The sequence below is a fragment of the Corythoichthys intestinalis genome, chromosome 17, assembly GCF_030265065.1.
Source record: "Corythoichthys intestinalis isolate RoL2023-P3 chromosome 17, ASM3026506v1, whole genome shotgun sequence".
Classification (NCBI taxonomy): domain Eukaryota; kingdom Metazoa; phylum Chordata; class Actinopteri; order Syngnathiformes; family Syngnathidae; genus Corythoichthys; species Corythoichthys intestinalis.
In genome coordinates this window covers 16931173-16948535 of record NC_080411.1, presented here as the reverse complement: position 1 = coordinate 16948535, position 17363 = coordinate 16931173, and the positions used below count along the sequence as shown (strand labels likewise).

The 17363-nt window shown below is 39.2% G+C and overlaps 2 protein-coding genes across 4 annotated transcripts in view; one reads left to right on the top strand and one right to left on the bottom strand.

The window, feature by feature from the left end:
• The window catches only part of btf3 (basic transcription factor 3), a 107896-nt gene extending 107257 nt beyond the window's left edge, over nucleotides 1–639 (top strand). For all 3 annotated transcript variants that reach the window (XM_057818471.1, XM_057818469.1, XM_057818470.1), the window contains one exon: nucleotides 298–639. In XM_057818471.1, the coding sequence (XP_057674454.1) occupies nucleotides 298–344 (47 nt within the window). In that variant the 3' untranslated portion in view covers nucleotides 345–639. The remainder of the gene's footprint in view (nucleotides 1–297) is intronic.
• Nucleotides 44–17245, bottom strand: ankra2 (ankyrin repeat, family A (RFXANK-like), 2). The gene is made up of 8 exons (XM_057818466.1): nucleotides 16631–17245; nucleotides 12353–12511; nucleotides 12211–12276; nucleotides 11774–11871; nucleotides 11576–11701; nucleotides 3224–3290; nucleotides 3038–3118; nucleotides 44–2948 (listed from the first exon to the last, which is right to left on the bottom strand). The coding sequence occupies exons 1-8, from the start codon at nucleotides 16938–16940 to the stop codon at nucleotides 2893–2895; spliced, it is 963 nt and encodes a 320-aa protein (XP_057674449.1). The 5' UTR covers nucleotides 16941–17245; the 3' UTR covers nucleotides 44–2892.
• Between the last annotated feature and the right edge of the window lie 118 nt (nucleotides 17246–17363).

The window sequence follows — 17363 nt, the reverse complement described above, 5'->3', positions numbered from 1 at the left end:
CTAAAGGGAGGAATATCGTCCTTTTATGTTTTTTTTATTTTATTAATCAGAAACTATATTTTGCAAAGGGCTATATAAATAAATCTAATTAGATTTTAAAAGGAAAGAAAGGTTTGTTTGGGGGGGACTTTTGAGGTTGTATATTTTATAAATTAAAATTTTATAGGCAAAACGTACATAATTGTTTTAAAAGCTTTAATGTATAATTTCAGAAAAATTTGCGATCATTTCGGCAAGGTGTTGTTGTGACGAGGCAGATTTTTGACAACGCCTTCGCACCATATTCTTTTGTTTCAGATCTGGTTGAGAACTTTGACGAGGCTTCCAAAGACGAAGCAAACTAGAGGACCAAGCGAAGACATATCGGGGACCTAGGCTTCTGAACTTGGCTGCCACGGATGGCTAATATGTTTGAACTGAGTGGACATTCACGTTATCGGTCCCGTTGACGGCGACAGGCGTCCAATCTCTTTAGACTGGAAGACTATCTAAATGGGATGCACGTCTATCAAAGTCAGTGGAAGTAATTGAGTTCATTTCCGAGCTTTGACCTTGCCTAATGATTGTGTGTAAAATAATTTCCTTTCGTGTGACTTAACCATGTGTCTGCAATAAAAAAAGTGAAGCTACTGTCAACAAGTACGTCGGTTTTTATCTAAGTGGCACAAATAAGAACTGTTTCTAGGAAAAGGAAGAAAATGCTTGTTTATACTTTAATGGAAACTTTCCACATTGGCATTCACACAAAGAGTATTAAGTTAGTCAAATAAATACAAGTTAAAAAAGACTTCATGCCTTAAAACACAAACATGCTATTTGGAAGAAACTATTTTAATTGCACATGTGTTTTTAAAGGGTATTACAACACCTGGGGAAATGCTAATATTCCATCATTTATCCATAAACTTTTGGATTCCTATCATGCCACTTCGTGTAATTTCACACATCGCAACACCAAGAAAATGATAGAAATTTGGATCGATTGAGAAGCTAAAAGGACCCGCCCCCGAGATCCCGGAAATCTAGCATATTGTGTGCGTGACGTCACTACAAGGAAACAACCGGCTTAGTACTGAATGGCGGCGATGATGGCGGACAATTTTGTTTCTAGTTGCAGTGACGAATCCGACGAAACGAACTTCTAATGGTGACGAGGAGAGTTATGAACCTTTCTTTGGTGTTTTGGGTTATCAATTTGAGCCCAAACGAAAGCCAATGCAGCCTAATGAAAGGATCATTGAGGGGCGCAATCACATCGATGCAACACCGGCAACATATCGTGTGGGAAACACCGAATGGTTTGTTTTGCATTTCTTTTTGTGAAGTATAGAATAATTTAGTGCTGCAACGATTAACTGTTTAACTCGAGTATTCGATTAGAAAAAAATATTCAAATTCAATTTTGTTGCTTCGAGTATTCGTTTAATTAAAGTGGCGTAAGGGTTTTGAAAGTGTTGGCATTTAGTTTTATTCATGAGGGTGGATACACTGCGCTCTGGTCTGCCTCTTTTTACATGGCTGAATCCAACTGCTCCCTGTTAAGACCAATGCAAGCTAAGTTTTTGTTTGAACTAATGTTTTTTAATATTCTTAATTTAGTTTATAGGTATATTTAGCCGGTTTTTTTTTTTGTGGGAATATGTGTCTGAACAATTTGTCAAGAGCATTGTTAAAAAAAAAAAAAACAGCATTTTATAGCATTTAAGCTAGCGGACTAATTCTGTGCAAGTTGGCCAACTGTTTTGTTGTACATAGATCCTCATTTTAAAAAAAAAAAATTATACTGTTTGAGGCTCAGGTATTTTAAATGTTCATGTTCCTTATCTGATTACTCGAACTAACTAGTCCATCTATTAATCGACTACTAAAATATTCGATAGCTGCAGCCCTAGAATAATTAGCATTTATTGTGCTATCATAGGTTTTCGCTCTGCCAACAGACACAAATATGAATGGAATTAGAGGATTTGTTCTATATATTTTACACGCGATAATTTATACATGTGTCCAGTCCTATATCCAATGCGTGATGTTTTTTATTATAAAAGAGTGCTCCGCTCCTTTGGTTAGCCTGGGGTGGTCTCATCAAAGCCAGTCATTGTCCTCTTTCTTGATATCTCGGGACATTTAGGTGGCTGCGCGTGTATGGTGGGCACCGCGTCTGCTTTCATCAGCAATTTCTTAGCAAAACCTGATTTCATTTGTCCATAGTTCGAATAGCTTCCAGGTGTAAAATGCGCACCACACAAAACCGTGCCGAAGGCTGGGTCTGCAAAATTAGCCCTGTTAGCACGGACGAACTTTACTCATTGTCTGCGTAGTCCAGCTCTTTTTCTCGTGTTCAGGAACTCATGGGTACTACATTGCGACAAATGGCTATTTGTACACCACATAGCATGACAGGTTTGAACCATTTTAGCAATTTTTTTTTTTTTGATAAAGCGCGACCGCAACACACTCGTCGATAAACAACGATGGCACCTGCCTCGACCTTTTGTTTCCTTGTTGTGACGTCTCCGCCCCATTCGGCTGTTTCCGGAATACTTTCGGTAATGTTCGTAATTTTCTATCTATTTTCGATAATTGCTAACGAATGTGATTTTTTTGTTAACTTTATTAATATTTGTTATCTTGTCACATAACGGTTCTATTGATATCTCACAGCCCCTTAGTATTATAATACCCTTTAAGAGAAAACTTTCTCCAAAAACCATTAGAATTTGACTACATGTAGTCCAAACTAAAACATTTAAAAATCCAATTGCACATCCACAATATTTTTGTTGACACACTAAGTACATTGGAAATACAATAAATAACAGTGATGACAAACGGCAAAAAAAAAAAAAAAGCACTAAGCTAACCTAAAAGCAGCACAAAGTCAACCAAGTGTCACTCTCTGATGGCCATCAGCAATCTCAGCAGGTGCGCCTCCATCACTTGTTGAACTACACATACACAAACACAATATGTTGTGCTTTTTCGGGTTTTTTTTGGGGGGGGGGGGGGGGGGGGCACATTTGAACGCGTCACGTACCGTTCCGATGTCCCATAGCGACAGCCATGTCCATGGCGTTGAAACCGGAGTCGGACTCCACAGTGGGATCGGCGCCGCTCTCTGTAAATATAAGTGGACTCATTGGCTGCCATTGACGACAGTAGACGCCCAGTCCATTTTGACTGGATGGATTGGAAGTTTTAAGATATGCGTGTTATTACTCACCTAGAAGGAGCTCCACGGATCGAATGTGATTGCCATGGACGGCGTACAGCAGTGGTGCGCCGCCATTCTGAAAACAGAAAAATGAGTTTATTTTCTAGTTTTGTGTTGCTGGTGTTATTTTACGTCAGTTTTTGTCAAAAATATTTCATTGGCGAACATGCCAAAGTGTCTTGGACGCAGGGGTCGCGTTAACCGAATATTTTCCGTCGTTGACCGGTTTTTTAAAACGGTGACGGAAAAAACTGAAGTCCGTCCGTCATTTTGACGGGTGGCGAGTGAGCATATTAATTAGCTATTGTTTCTCGTAATGCATGACGTCGTTGGCTATTCTGTCAGAATATTGTAGCGTCACCGGGGTCTGGCGGCGGCACCGTGATTGACACATCAACGCGAGGTTCTTATTGGTGCACCCGGTGTGCCAGCGCGTCATCCAATTGGTGGACTAGATTCCTGCCTGTGTATAGACCCCAATCACATGACGTCACAACTCCGCCCCCCTGACTGGAGCCACCATATTGCTCGTCGTGTTTACACATTACCGGTACGTACATGCCTCCTATTACGGCGTGTTTTTCTGCTCGTTAACATTAATAATCAAAATGGTGAAGGCGTGTGTGGCGGTTGGTTGCAGTAACAGAGAAGATAGACGGAGAGACTTGAAGTTCTACCGTATTCTGAGAGACCCGAAGAGGAGAGCGAGATGGACTGCTGTAATTCGACAAGAAATCTGGGCACCAAACGATCACCACAGACTATGTAGTAGTCATTTTATATCTGGTAAGATGCATGTAATATATATTTAGAAGATTTTGGGCTGACAACCACAATTGAGATCATTGTGTGATGTTGGTGATTGGGGTCTATATAGTTGCCTCTTTTTCTTTGGGGGTGGAGCAGAGTAAAAAGAGGGGAAAAAATACCACAACTTCCGTGTCTAATTTTTCGCCGCCAAGCAAGCGTTACAATATTAATTAAAAACTAGAAACTGCAATTTCGGGAGAAATTACACACCTTGGTCTTTCCTCTGTGGAGGTACAGATCTTAGCCCCACTCAGGTCTATCAATAGAATGGATCATAATGCCAGTCATTGGCACAAAACAAAGTAAAAGCCATTAGAAATGAATGGGAGAATTGGACGTCCATGGACGTCAATGGCGGTACCTTTCATAATTGTTAATGGAATCGGGGAAGTTTGGGGGACACGTCCTAATGATATCTAGTCATTTTCTGTTGATTTGGGAAAAAAAAAAAAAATTCCCATTGAAAATGAATGGGAAAATTTTTGGACGTCCATGGACGTCAATGGTATCAACTTAAATAAGCGTCAATGGAATCCAAGTACATTGGCATCAATAAAATGAACAAACATGAAGAAATGCCATTGGAAATGAATGGGAAGTTTGGACGTCCATGAACGTCAATGGCATCACCCTCCATAAGCGGCAATGCAATCGGGGACATTTGGGGGACACGTCCTAATGATATCTAGTCATTTTCTGTTGATTTGGGGAAAAAAAAAAAATCCCATTGAAAATGAATGGGAAAAATTTTGGACGTCCATGGACGTCAATGGTATCAACTTACATAAGCGTCAATGGAATCCAAGTACATTGGCATCAATAGAATGAACAAACATGAAGAAATGCCTTTGGAAATGAATGGGAAGTTTGGACGTCCATGGACGTCAATGGCATCACCCCCCATAAGCGGCAATGCAATCGGGGACATTTGGGGGACACGTCCTAATGATATCTAGTCATTTTCTGTTGATTTGGGGAAAAAAAAAAATTTGCCATTGAAAATGAATGGGAAAAATTTTGGACGTCTATGGACGTCAATGGTATCAACTTACATAAGCGTCAATGGAATCTAAGTACATTGGCATCAATAGAATGAACAAACATGAAGAAATGCCATTGGAATAAATGGGAAGTTTGGACGTCCCTGGACGTCAATGGCATCACCCTCCATAAGCAGCAATGCGATTGGGGACATTTGGGGGACACGTCCTATTGATATCTAGTCATTTTCTGTTGATTTGGGGAAAAAAAAAAATTTCCCATTGAAAATGAATGGGTAAAATTTTGGACGTCCATGGACGTCAATGGCAGCACCCCCCATAAGCGTCAATGGAGTTGGGGACGTTTGGGGTATACGTCCTATTGATATCTGGTCATTTTCTGTTGATTTGGAGAAATGTAGTTTTTTCCCCATTGAAAATGAATGGGAAAAATTTTGGACGTCCATGTAAGTCAATGGCGGCACCCTTCATAAGCGTCAATGGAATTGGGGAAGTTTGGGGGACACGTCCTATTGATATCTGGTCATTTTCTGTTGATTTGGGGTAATTTTGTTTTTTCCCCATTGAAAATGAATTGGAAAAATTTTGGACGTCCATGGCAGTCAATGGCATCGACATCCATATAATCAATTGAATCCAAGTACATTGGCATCAGTAGATTCGACATGCATGGCCGTCAATGGCATCAATGCAATGTAAATTCCATTGGAAATCCCATTGGAAGTGAATGGGACTTTTCCCATTCGAAATGAATGGGATAGTTTTTGGCAAATTTCCGAGGAAGCGTAATTTTTTTCCAAATTCTGTATACAACTTTTATGCCCCTCACCGTCCCGGAATTTTTGATGCCCAAATTATGTGATTTGGTCAAAAATTGTAGGACTAGATACATTTTGAAACTTTTTTTTTTTTCACGGAAAATTGCCGTTTACGGACGAACGGAAAAATTTTCGGGGCCATTTGTAAAGTTTCCTGTGTCACGCGAAAATTCCGGTCGTGCCGATACTTGAACGGTGCCGATCGGTCTAACGGTTCGGGCTGTGAAGCGCGCGTTTTTTTTCCATTCAAAATGAATAGGAAAGTTTTTGGCAAATTTCCGGGGAACCGTAAATTTTTGCCAAATTCTGTATACAACTTTTATGCCCCTCACCGTCCCGGAATTTTTGATGCCCAAATTATGTGATTTGGTCAAAAATTGTAGGACTAGATACATTTTGAAACTTTTTTTATTTTTCGGAAAATTGCCGTTTACGGGCGAACGGAAAATTTTTCGTGGCGGTTTGAAAAATTCCCATCGTCACGCGAAAATTCCGGTCGTGCCGATACTTGAACTGTGCCGATCGGTGCTACGGTTTGGGCTGTGCGTTGGCTCAAAAAAACGCGGAGAATAAGATGAATAAATAATAAGTACAATAAAGTTGCACAATAACAATACCTTGTTCTTTCTTTCAGAAAGACCAAGGTAATAAAGTTGCACAATAACAATACCTTGTTCTTTCTTTCAGAAAGACCAAGGTAACTAGAAACTGCAATTTCGGGAGAAATTACACACCTTGGTCTTTCCTCTGTGGAGATACAGATCTTAGCCCCACTCAGGTCTATCAATAGAATGGATCATAATGCCAGTCATTGGCAAAAAACAAAGTAAAAGCCGTTAGAAATGAATGGGAGAATTGGACGTCGATGGACGTCAATGGCGGCACCTTTCATAATTGTTAATGGAATCGGGGAAGTTTGGGGGACACGTCCTAATGATATCTAGTCATTTTCTGTTGATTTGGGAAAAAAAAAAAAATTCCCATTGAAAATGAATGGGAAAAATTTTGGACGTCCATGGACGTCAATGGTATCAACTTACATAAGCGTCAATGGAATCCAAGTACATTGGCATCAATAAAATGAACAAACATGAAGAAATGCCATTGGAAATGAATGGGAAGTTTGGACGTCCATGAACGTCAATGGCATCACCCTCCATAAGCGGCAATGCAATCAGGGACATTTGGGGGACACGTCCTAATGATATCTAGTAATTTTCTGTTGATTTGGGAAAAAAAAAAAAATCCCATTGAAAATGAATGGGAAAAATTTTGGACGTCCATGGACGTCAATGGTATCAACTTACATAAGCGTCAATGGAATCCAAGTACATTGGCATCAATAGAATGAACAAACACGAAGAAATGGCTTTGGAAATGATTGGGAAGTTTGGACGTCCATGGACGTCAATGGCATCACCCCCCATAAGCGGAAATGCAATCGGGGACATTTGGGGGACAAGTCCTAATGATATCTAGTCATTTTCTGTTGATTTGGGGAAAAAAAAAAAATTCCCATTGAAAATGAATGGGAAAAATTTTGGACGTCCATGGACGTCAATGGTATCAATTTACATAAGCGTCAATGGAATCCAAGTACATTGGCATCAATAAAATGAACAAACATGAAGAAATGCCATTGGAAATGAATGGGAAGTTTGGACGTCCCTGGACGTCAATGGCATCACCCTCCATAAGCAGCAATGCAATCGGGGACATTTGGGGGCCACGTCCTATTGATATCTAGTCATTTTCTGTTGATTTGGGGAAAAAAAAAAATTTCCCATTGAAAATGAATGGGAAAAATTTTGGACGTCCATGGACGTCAATGGCAGCACCCCCCATAAGCGTCAATGGAGTTGGAGACGTTTGGGGTATACGTCCTATTGATATCTGGTCATTTTCTGTTGATTTGGAGAAATTTAGTTTTTTCCCCATTGAAAATGATTGGGAAAAATTTTGGACGTCCATGGAAGTCAATGGCGGCACCCTTCATAAGCGTCAATGGAATTGGGGAAGTTTGGGGGACACGTCCTATTGATATCTGGTCATTTTCTGTTGATTTGGGGAAATTTTGTTTTTTCCCCATTGAAAATGAATGGGAAAAATGTTGGACGTCCATGGCAGTCAATGGCATCGACATCCATATAGTCAATAGAATCCAAGTACATTGGCATCAATAGATTTGACATGCATGGCCGTCAATGGCATCAATGCAATGTAAATTCCATTGAAATCCCATTGTAAGTGAATGGGAACTTTTCCCATTAGAAATGAATGGGAGAGTTTTTGGCCAATTTCCGGGGAACCGTAAAGTTTTGCCAAATTCTGTATACAACTTTTATGCCCCTCACCGTCCCGGAATTTTTGATACCCAAATTATGTGATTTGGTCAAAAATTGTAGGACTAGATACATTTTGAAACTTTTTTTTTTTTCCGGAAAATTGCCGTTTACGGGCGAAGGGAAAATTTTTCGGGTCCGTTTGAAAAATTCCCATCGTTGCGTGAAAATTCCGGTCGTGCCGATAATTGAACGGTGCCGATCGGTCAAGTTCGGGCTGTGCAGCGTGCGTTTTTTTTTCATTCAAAATGAATAGGAAAGTTTTTGGCAAATTTCCGGGGAACCGTAAATTTTTGCCAAATTCTGTATACAACTTTTATGCCCCTCATCGTCCCGGAATTTTTGATACCCAAATTATGTGATTTGGTCAAAAATTGTAGGACTAGATACATTTTGAAAAAAAAAAAAAATTCTGGAAAATTGCCGTTTGCGGGAAAACGGAAAATTTTTCGGGGCCGTTTTTAAAAAAGCCATCGTCGCGCAAAAATTCCGGACGTTTCGATATTTGAACGGTGCCGATCGGTGCAGCGGTTCGGGCTGTGCGGCGCGCCGAAAAAACGCGGAGAATAAGATGAATAATAATAATAAAAATAAAAATAAGTACGATAAAGTTGCACAACAACATAACCTTGTTCTTTCCCTTGGAAAGACCAAGGTAATGAATGAAAACTAAATACTATTGAATATGTCGTCATTACCATTTTAAAAATTTAAGTGACGGGTAAAAATAATTATGACCGGATTTTTATGACCCTGTCAGTCAAAATGACAGACAACGAAAATGTCTAGCGCAACCTCTGACGATTAACATAACAAGACAAAAATGCGATATAGTTTCTGTCATATTTTCACCGTAGGTGAAATTTTCTTATTGTTCGTGTAATTAGTCAGCCTGCATCGTAGTGTTTAGCCCCTCCCACCCTGACCATCACCCGTGACTGGGGGTTTACTCATTCACGACCAAAGAGGTATAAACAATGATGTTCTTCAAGCCAGTTTGCGCTCCAGGTGTCGATTATTTAATTGATGAATATCAGTTCAAATAATCGATTTCATCGGATTATAAAAATCTGAGTTGCAGAATAGATTTTAGTAGATGTAAAACAAAGGCTTGCTTAGACTGTACTTTCAAAAGAGCATGAAATGTGAATACAAAATTCCCGGGGTTTTTCAATCTATGCAGACTTGCACTTTGATTTCACAAGAGCATTAAATGCATTTGGCGGAAAACACAAGGCTGAAAAAGCAGTTTCTGCTCTTGCACCCTTCTTTAAAATAAACTGCTGTATTTTAACAACTGTTGTTGTTTGATAGAATATGTTTATATGCTGCCATAGCAGTTTCATGGCGCATTAAGCCCCTGAACTATTTTTAATTTGTTAGTTTTACCCTGGAGACTCCCGTTTAAAGACTTTTTTTCAACCCAGGCATAAAAAGGTAAGTAATTATATTCATTATTTGAAATGTCTATCACTTTTAGTTTAGAATAATTAATTGATGTCTAATATTTAATTTTTAAATAAAACACTTAAAAAAATTATTCACTCGCATATTTTAAACAAATTCCGTCGCAACGAAAATAATAGTGTCTGTAAATTAGTTACGATTACTATCGCTTAATTGTATTTTTTTTTTTTGTTACTGTCGCATTTCTCCCAATATTATAGATGATAAATAATCGATCCAAACAAAATTTTAAAAAGTTTAAAAGGGTAAATATATGAAAAAGAAAATCTTGACCACTCCTTGATGTCTGCGATTTCTGCATCGCAACCCTTGTTATATTACCATGTTGTACCCATAAAATCCCCCCAAAATCCTGCTGTGGCCATTCACAGCTGTGTCTTGACACTCGGTGATACATGCTACATGGATTTTTTGGATCGAAAAGAGTTAAGTACGCGATAACTCGTTAAAATCATGGCGTCTTTAAATATGCTCTCATGCTCTCACCTCCAGTTAGAGGTTTGCTGTTTATTTTTTTAAATGCCCTCCTGTTCTAAAATTTTCTTCCCCTAGAAAATTGAGATTGTAAGCTGTCCAACGAGGTATCACACATGCATGTAGGATAATTTTGAAATTTGGCCAAATTGGGGGAACTTCAAGTCACCTGAGTGTTTTCCACCATTTAAAAATTAACATACCTTAGCTTAGCCTCAAACGTTATAAAAAAAAAAAAAATGTCATAAATGAGGAATGAAGCACAAAGAACAACTGGCTAACTTGCGTAGCAAAAGTCAGGTAGCTTAAATGCTATATAATACGTTTATTTATTTATTTTTTTTACAATGCTCCTAACAAAACGCTAAGTATACCTCTAAACTCTAATTACGAATGCATAAACAATCATATTAGCCCAAAAAATGTTGGTCTGAACAGGGAGCAGCTGGATCCAGCAATGTTAGAATGAGTGGTCATATTAACTGTTGCGGCTAGAGGGCAGTGTATCCACTCAAATCAATAAAACCATGGACTTCAAAATTATGAAGTCTATGATAAAACTAAATGCAAACACTTTCAAAACAAACCATTACAACACAACTCTAAATGAATCCACGAAGAAGCAAAGTTTGAAGCTTTTTTTCCAATCGAATTACTCGAGTAATCAGTTAATGTTGCAGCACTAAACACGTAAGATTTGCTTTCTTTGCAAGCGAATATTCAATGTTGCTTTAGCTTTTAAAAGTCAGTGCTGATTTATCACACACTAAATGTAACTCAAAGTGTTAGCATAGCATTCATGTTAGCATTAGCTTGTTCATTCCAATTAGTTGGAAACCTTTATTTATGGACTAAAACCTAAAAACTTTGAATTTTTACAAACATTTTTGAGTATTTGTCCAAGAAAACTAGACAAAGACGAACCTATTTTGAAATGACTAAAATATGACTAATTTCGTATTTTGTCCAAAAGATTAAGAGGAAATTTAAAAAAGGCTGCCAAAAACAACACAAATTCTTTTTTTTTTTTTTTGTTAATTTATTTTGTTGGGTTTGTTACATCTACCGGTTGGTGGTTATGTATTCAGTTCTGTATGTTTGTGTTCAAGATAACTCAAGCACAAAGGGATTATCAATTTTGCGGGATGTTTGTTATATGTGGTGGTAATGAGGTCAAAGGTCATCGAAATCAGAAAAGGAATTTTGTGCTAACTTGATAACGGATTAGCCCGTTTCACTCAAATTTGCAGGGTAGGTGAATAATGAGTAAAGATGTGATGACATTTGGTCTCATGAGGGCAAAAATTAAAGTGACCTCTTTACAAAATATGCCGATGCTTTGAATTTGTCTGCTCAGGCGGAAATTTGAGTGTTCCTCTAAGTTAGCATTTTTTTTAAAGGTATTATATAAAATTCAATTGAAATTGCGCATGCGTGCACTCGACCTACCCAGTCGTACTCATTGACATCTACGCCGCAGTCGATGAGCATCTTGACAATATCCGTGTAACCTTTGCTGCACGCCAGCGACAGAGCGCTCTCTCTTCCTTTGGCCAACAAGTTGGGATCGGCGCCCTGTGTGCGTCAACGTCATGGTCACTAGGATTCTCAATGAATTGACGCGGTCCGCTTTTTTGAATTTCTTACATTCTGGAGCAGAAACTCCACCACGGCAATCTGTCCGTGCGCTGCCGCCCACATGAGAGGAGTAAAGCCTTCTTCATCTTGGACGTTGATTACAGTCTCTAAGAGACCAACAAAGATGTCATTTTAGATAAGAGATGCCAGTATTTTGAGATATTAGCAGGGCTGCCTCTGAAGAATATTTTTGATATTGGATTAAAAAAAAAGAGGATTTCAATCATTTTCAGGTCAACAATATCTCTGAACGATGGACTATCAATTGAGTTATCGAATAATTTGATATCCAATTAGCTCATTTATTGTGGCAGCCCTGGATATAATTTAAAAACAATTCAATGGCATTGACGGCGATTGACATCCAATCCATTCTGTGAATGGTCGCAGCCAGTCAAAATGGGTTGGACGTCCACTGTCTTCAATGGATGGCAATGAGTTAAGACCTTGTTCTATCCTGCTGGCCAGGAAGACCATCTCCCCTTGAGCTGCCAATTGATGGATGGATAAAGCTGTCAGGACAAATTCAAAGTAGAACTTGTAAGGATTACTTTAAATAAAAGGCAATGCCGGCAAGGGGGTCCGTACAGTGCACAAGAAGTGGCGTGGAGGAGACCTCGTTGCCACGGTGCTTGTTGGTGAGGGTGGTGGACTGCTTGATGGGTGAGAAGTGCTTGGTGGTTGACGGCGTGTAAACGTGACGCACCTGGATGCCCGCCGAGGGTGACGTCTGAATGTTGCACTCCGCTGAAAACAAAACATACATTATGAAAACACTTGTTGATCGGATTATAACTGAGAAAGTTTAAAAAAAAAAAATTTTTTTAAATTACAACTATATATGTGGATGTTTTTTAAAAAGTTTTTTTTTTACACTTTAATTACATTTACAAATCAAGATTTTACTTCATCGACTAGAGAAATATCATTTGTACTAAGATATTACGCATATTTAATGTATATAAAATTGAATTTAAGTAAAAGGCAGAAGCACGAAAAATAATTAAAATGATCTTTTAATGTTATTACTAATAAACAAAATGTATATACCATATATTTCGAACTATAAAGCGCACCTCACAATAAACTGCCAAACACCAAATTTGACACGGAAACGGCATTTGTTCATAGACCGCATCGGACCATAGGCCGCAGCTGTCGTCACTGTATTATGGGATATTTACACCAAACGATATCGACACTTTATTTGACAGCGGCGCCATATGAGCGTCACAATTAGAGCTGAAACGAATACTCGAGCAACTCGAGTTTAAAAACTGATCCGAGTAATTTTATTCAGCTTGAGTCATCGTTTGACAGCTCTAAGCATCACGTTTTGCTCGGACTACTTTCAATGCGGGACAACGTGCTGATGTCACGTGCGTAGAGGAAGAAGAAAAAAAAATCTTTCTGCAGCCGACAGCCGCTACAAACTACGCCGACATTGCTAAAAATTAGCCCGCATGATGCTACGTTGGTAGCAGGTAGCGTCTGATGCGTCTCATAGAGATCGCATGTATGTTAAACTAGATGCGAAGTGACAGAGTCAGCGGCGTTAGTAAACAGCCGCCTTCTTAAAGCAGTAGAGCGCTAAGCGCTAATAAAGAGCGCTAAGCGCTAATAAATAAGATTAACGTTACTGTCACTGGCTCACGTAACGATAGCCCTGCGGAGGGCTAGGTTTCTATTAATTATGACCACTGTCGATGCGTGGCTAACGTGTCTTACATACAGGCTTTTAACTTAACATAGCGTTGTGGAGTGATGAGAGTGTAAAATAAAAACTTAATAATGCTAACTATCAATTTTAGCTCAGTAGTCATTGCTGGATAAAACACCAAGTAGCACTGCTCCCTAATGTGCTCCAATACAGCCTGTATCATACATTTATTTTGAACACTGCAAAAACTCAAAATCCTGTCAGCACTTACAGTTTAGACTAACTTAAAACTAGAACTTAAAAATAGCATGACACAAATAGAAATTCAATTGAAACACGTGGGAAAAAATCCTAACTTTTAAATGATGTGTGTTATCATGCGTAATGGCATTTTTAGGTAAGAAATATATATATATATCAGGGGTCGCGTTAACCGAATATTTTCCGTCGTTGACCGGTTTTTTAAAACGGTGACGGAAAAAACTGAAGTCCACCCGTCATTTTGACAGGTTGCAATTCACACCCCAGACCACAGGGTGGCGAGTGAGCATATTAATTAGCTATCGTCTCTCTTGATGCATGACGTCGTTGGCCTTACTCGGAAAAATGTCAAGGCAACTGAGTGTTTGCCTGGCACGGCCAGACTGTTCTCCCTGTATTTTTCAAACACTGAGAGAAAAGTCTGGGACACAGCCTCTCGAGTAGGTACAAAATCAATCGACAAATCAGATTTGTTTATTTGCGTGACGTGTTCTTCACGAGCAACGTCACTCCTGCGCGCCGAAAGTCGTCTCTACAACAACACGGATGGCGGGAGAGCCGAGAATATGTTCCAATCCGCGGTAAATTCAGTTTTAAATGAGCTAAAACACATCGACACGAGACACTGACAACAGTGTCTCGCGCTAGCCATGTTGAATAAACTCCGTTCTCCTTGTATGTTTACTTCCGCGCGCAAGTCCCTCGTCCTGCCCTCGTCGCTTTGCTAACGGCACGTCTGCCCGTCGCTGATTGGTGCACTCCGCTGTCTGTTTGCCTCTTGTTAAGCTTGTTCGGACAGAATGTTAATTAAAAATGAATGAAAACTAAATACTATTGAATATGTCATTATTATCTTTTTTAAAATGTAAGTGACGGGTAAAAATAGATTATGACCGGATTTTTATGACACTGTCAGTCAAAATGACAGACAACGAAAAAGTCTAGCGCAACCTCTGATATATATATATATATATATATATATATATATATATATATTAATAAGATCTTAAAGTTTTTTGAGTGAAAACAGTGAATTAGTCTTTTATTTTTTATTCTAGTTACATCTGAGATGCAATTGTGGTTGTTTTCAACAATGTACATCAAAAATAAAGACATTGACTGAAAATGGTTCAATATTAGATGAAATGTCTTGTTTTCTCATGTATATAATTGCTCTTCACCTAAAAATGTTTTATCGAATTACTCGATTAATCGATGGAATTTTCAGTCGATTACTAAAATATTCGATAGCTGCAGCCCTAGTCACAATTATGACACGACACTGTCAAGGGCATTAATGCATGCTTATGACGGATGCAGATGTTTGGTCTCAACATTGGGAGAGAGGATATAACAGCATAACCTGCATGTACACTTTTTGCTCGGGATGAGACATTAATAAGACCAAACAGATTGTGTGAACCGGTCATGGCTACATTTCTCACAAATACGAACCTAATTTATTGATATACTAAATCAGGGGTGATCATTACGTCGATCACGATCGACCAGTGAATTGCAACGCTAGTGTGGGTAGTTCGCGGCATAAAAAAACTTTTGTTTTAAATGTACCTACCTAATTATGATTATATTGTGTTGTGTGAGCAAAATATGTGGTGGTGCAGCACCCGTGTCTCTCTAAGCAGCTTCTTGCTCACGTTTTTCTGGTTCTATTGTTTCTAGCAGAGTTCACTACATTTCTCACAGTTTAATTAACGTTAACAGTAGAAAACACAAACAGAAGGACACTTCTCTCTACGCAGCTTCCTACTCGAGTTTTAGCAAAGTCACACAGTTTAATGTTATGCTAACGCTGATACAGGTCAGACTTTCAGTAGCAAAATTAGTGGTGTGTTCCCCACCTCCACAACATTGATGTCTTTTTACATTACTTACAGTGGCTGCTGCTGGCCGACAAAAAAAAAACTAATATCCCTCGTCTTCAAGGGGGTTGAGGAGGCGGCATGTTGTCGACATGTTTTTCTGTCGGGGCTGTGTGAGTGTGCATGTCTGGGGGGGGGGGGGGGGGGGGGGTCAAGTCATCAGCCTATCAAACGTGCAATTAAGCGGAAAAAAAAATGGACCGGCGTATTCAGCAAGTGTAAAGTCATAAATGTAGGTTTGAACATAATGAAAATAATTCACTTAGTAATGGTAGGGTCAATTCTATCCTTACAAAATTTGGGAAGCCAATCTACATTACCTGTATAACTGAACTTATATAATGCATATTAGGTTGCTTAAAGGTGGGTGGGGACAATTTGCATCCTGAAAAGTTGGTCGTGTTATGTCCCTACAGTCCCTATGCAAACCTACGCCCTTGGACAGATGTCATTTTGTGTCATCCAGCAAATGATCTCACTTTTGAATGGATGTAAAAGATTCGAGCTGGACATATATGGAGTTAGTGACAAAGTTTGGCGGATGACACTTAATCACATTGGTCATGAGCATTCATTAATGCCCCTTAATGTCATAATTATGAAGGTCTTGTGTTGCCGCTGTCAAACAAAGTGTTACCTATTAACCCAAATAAATCGACAAATAATCCGCACTGGACTAAAAGTGCAGGATTCAAAATGAGGGAAAAATGTTGCGGTTTATAGAATGAAAATTACGGTATCTTTTTCATAAAAGATGAAGGTAAAATTTAAGAAATGTGATTTCAAGAAGCATTTCAATTGCATGTCATAAAATTAGATTTACATAATTTACAAACTGTATTTCTCACGGTCTTTTTAATACTTTTAACATAGACCTAACCATAATTTTAGTGGGTTTTTTGGGGGGGGCGCTCAGATACTTCAAAGTAGATTTTAATTTGTATGCACATTTAAAATAACTTTCAAAAATATTACTTTTATTAACACACACACATAATGTGACGTTTTATCAGTACTTGATGCACATTCATGACACAGCGGTGAGGCGTTTAGAACGAGAACCTTTGAAAAGCACGGACGCCACCTCCAGGTCGGAGTTGACCTGATCTTGGATGTTCTTGCTGTCCTCCTCGTTGAGTGACTTGACGAACCGGGAGCAAACGTTCATGTCGAAGCGGTTGGGCAGGATGAACTTGATACCCATGGCCACGTTGGGGTTGCCCGCCTCGTCCGCGCCGCTTACAGGCAGCCCCTGTTCGGTCTTTATGGCGCCCAGGTGGGGTAAAAGCACGCCGCCGCCGCCAAGGCCCTCCATCTCGTCAGATATGGAGCCGGGAGTCCCAGCGGAGGCAGAGCCTGACACGGTGTCCATGCCGCGGTCAGCGATTCCAAATAGCACCGAGCGATGTCAACACAGCTGATAAACACAACAGCAGCTCATATCGTCCCTAAACCAACAACTTGTCAGTCAGGCAGGACACTGCAGCGCAAATAACACAATACGAATTAAAATGTGTAATGAATATGTTAAAAGCGATTTTAAAAAGACAAATATATCTTATTTACGAGATAAAACATCGCTAGGAGATCCTACAACTAAGGCGCCATCTTGTTTTGACTTCTTCGTTTCCTAATTTTTACGGGCTTGAGCGTCCTCTTGAGAACAGCTGGATGCACTACAGTACAAAATAGTTATCGCATGCACGTTTATTATTTTTTCCCCAACGTTAAGCCTGAATAATAGCCACTTTTATTAAATTTGGTTATAAACCAAACCCTTACACTCGCTCATCAC

Excerpts from the sequence above, each read along its gene's own strand:
- ankra2 (XM_057818466.1), bottom strand. The coding sequence starts at position 16,940 with ATGGACACCGTGTCAGGCTCTGCCTCCGCTGGGACTCCCGGCTCCATA. Across the intron at positions 12,277-12,352 it reads CACGCCACTTCTTGTGCACT|CTTTATCCATCCATCAATTG; the intron begins GTACGGACCCCC and ends TTGTCCTGACAG. Across the intron at positions 3,291-11,575 it reads ATGTCAATGAGTACGACTGG|AATGGCGGCGCACCACTGCT; the intron begins GTAGGTCGAGTG and ends TTCTGTTTTCAG.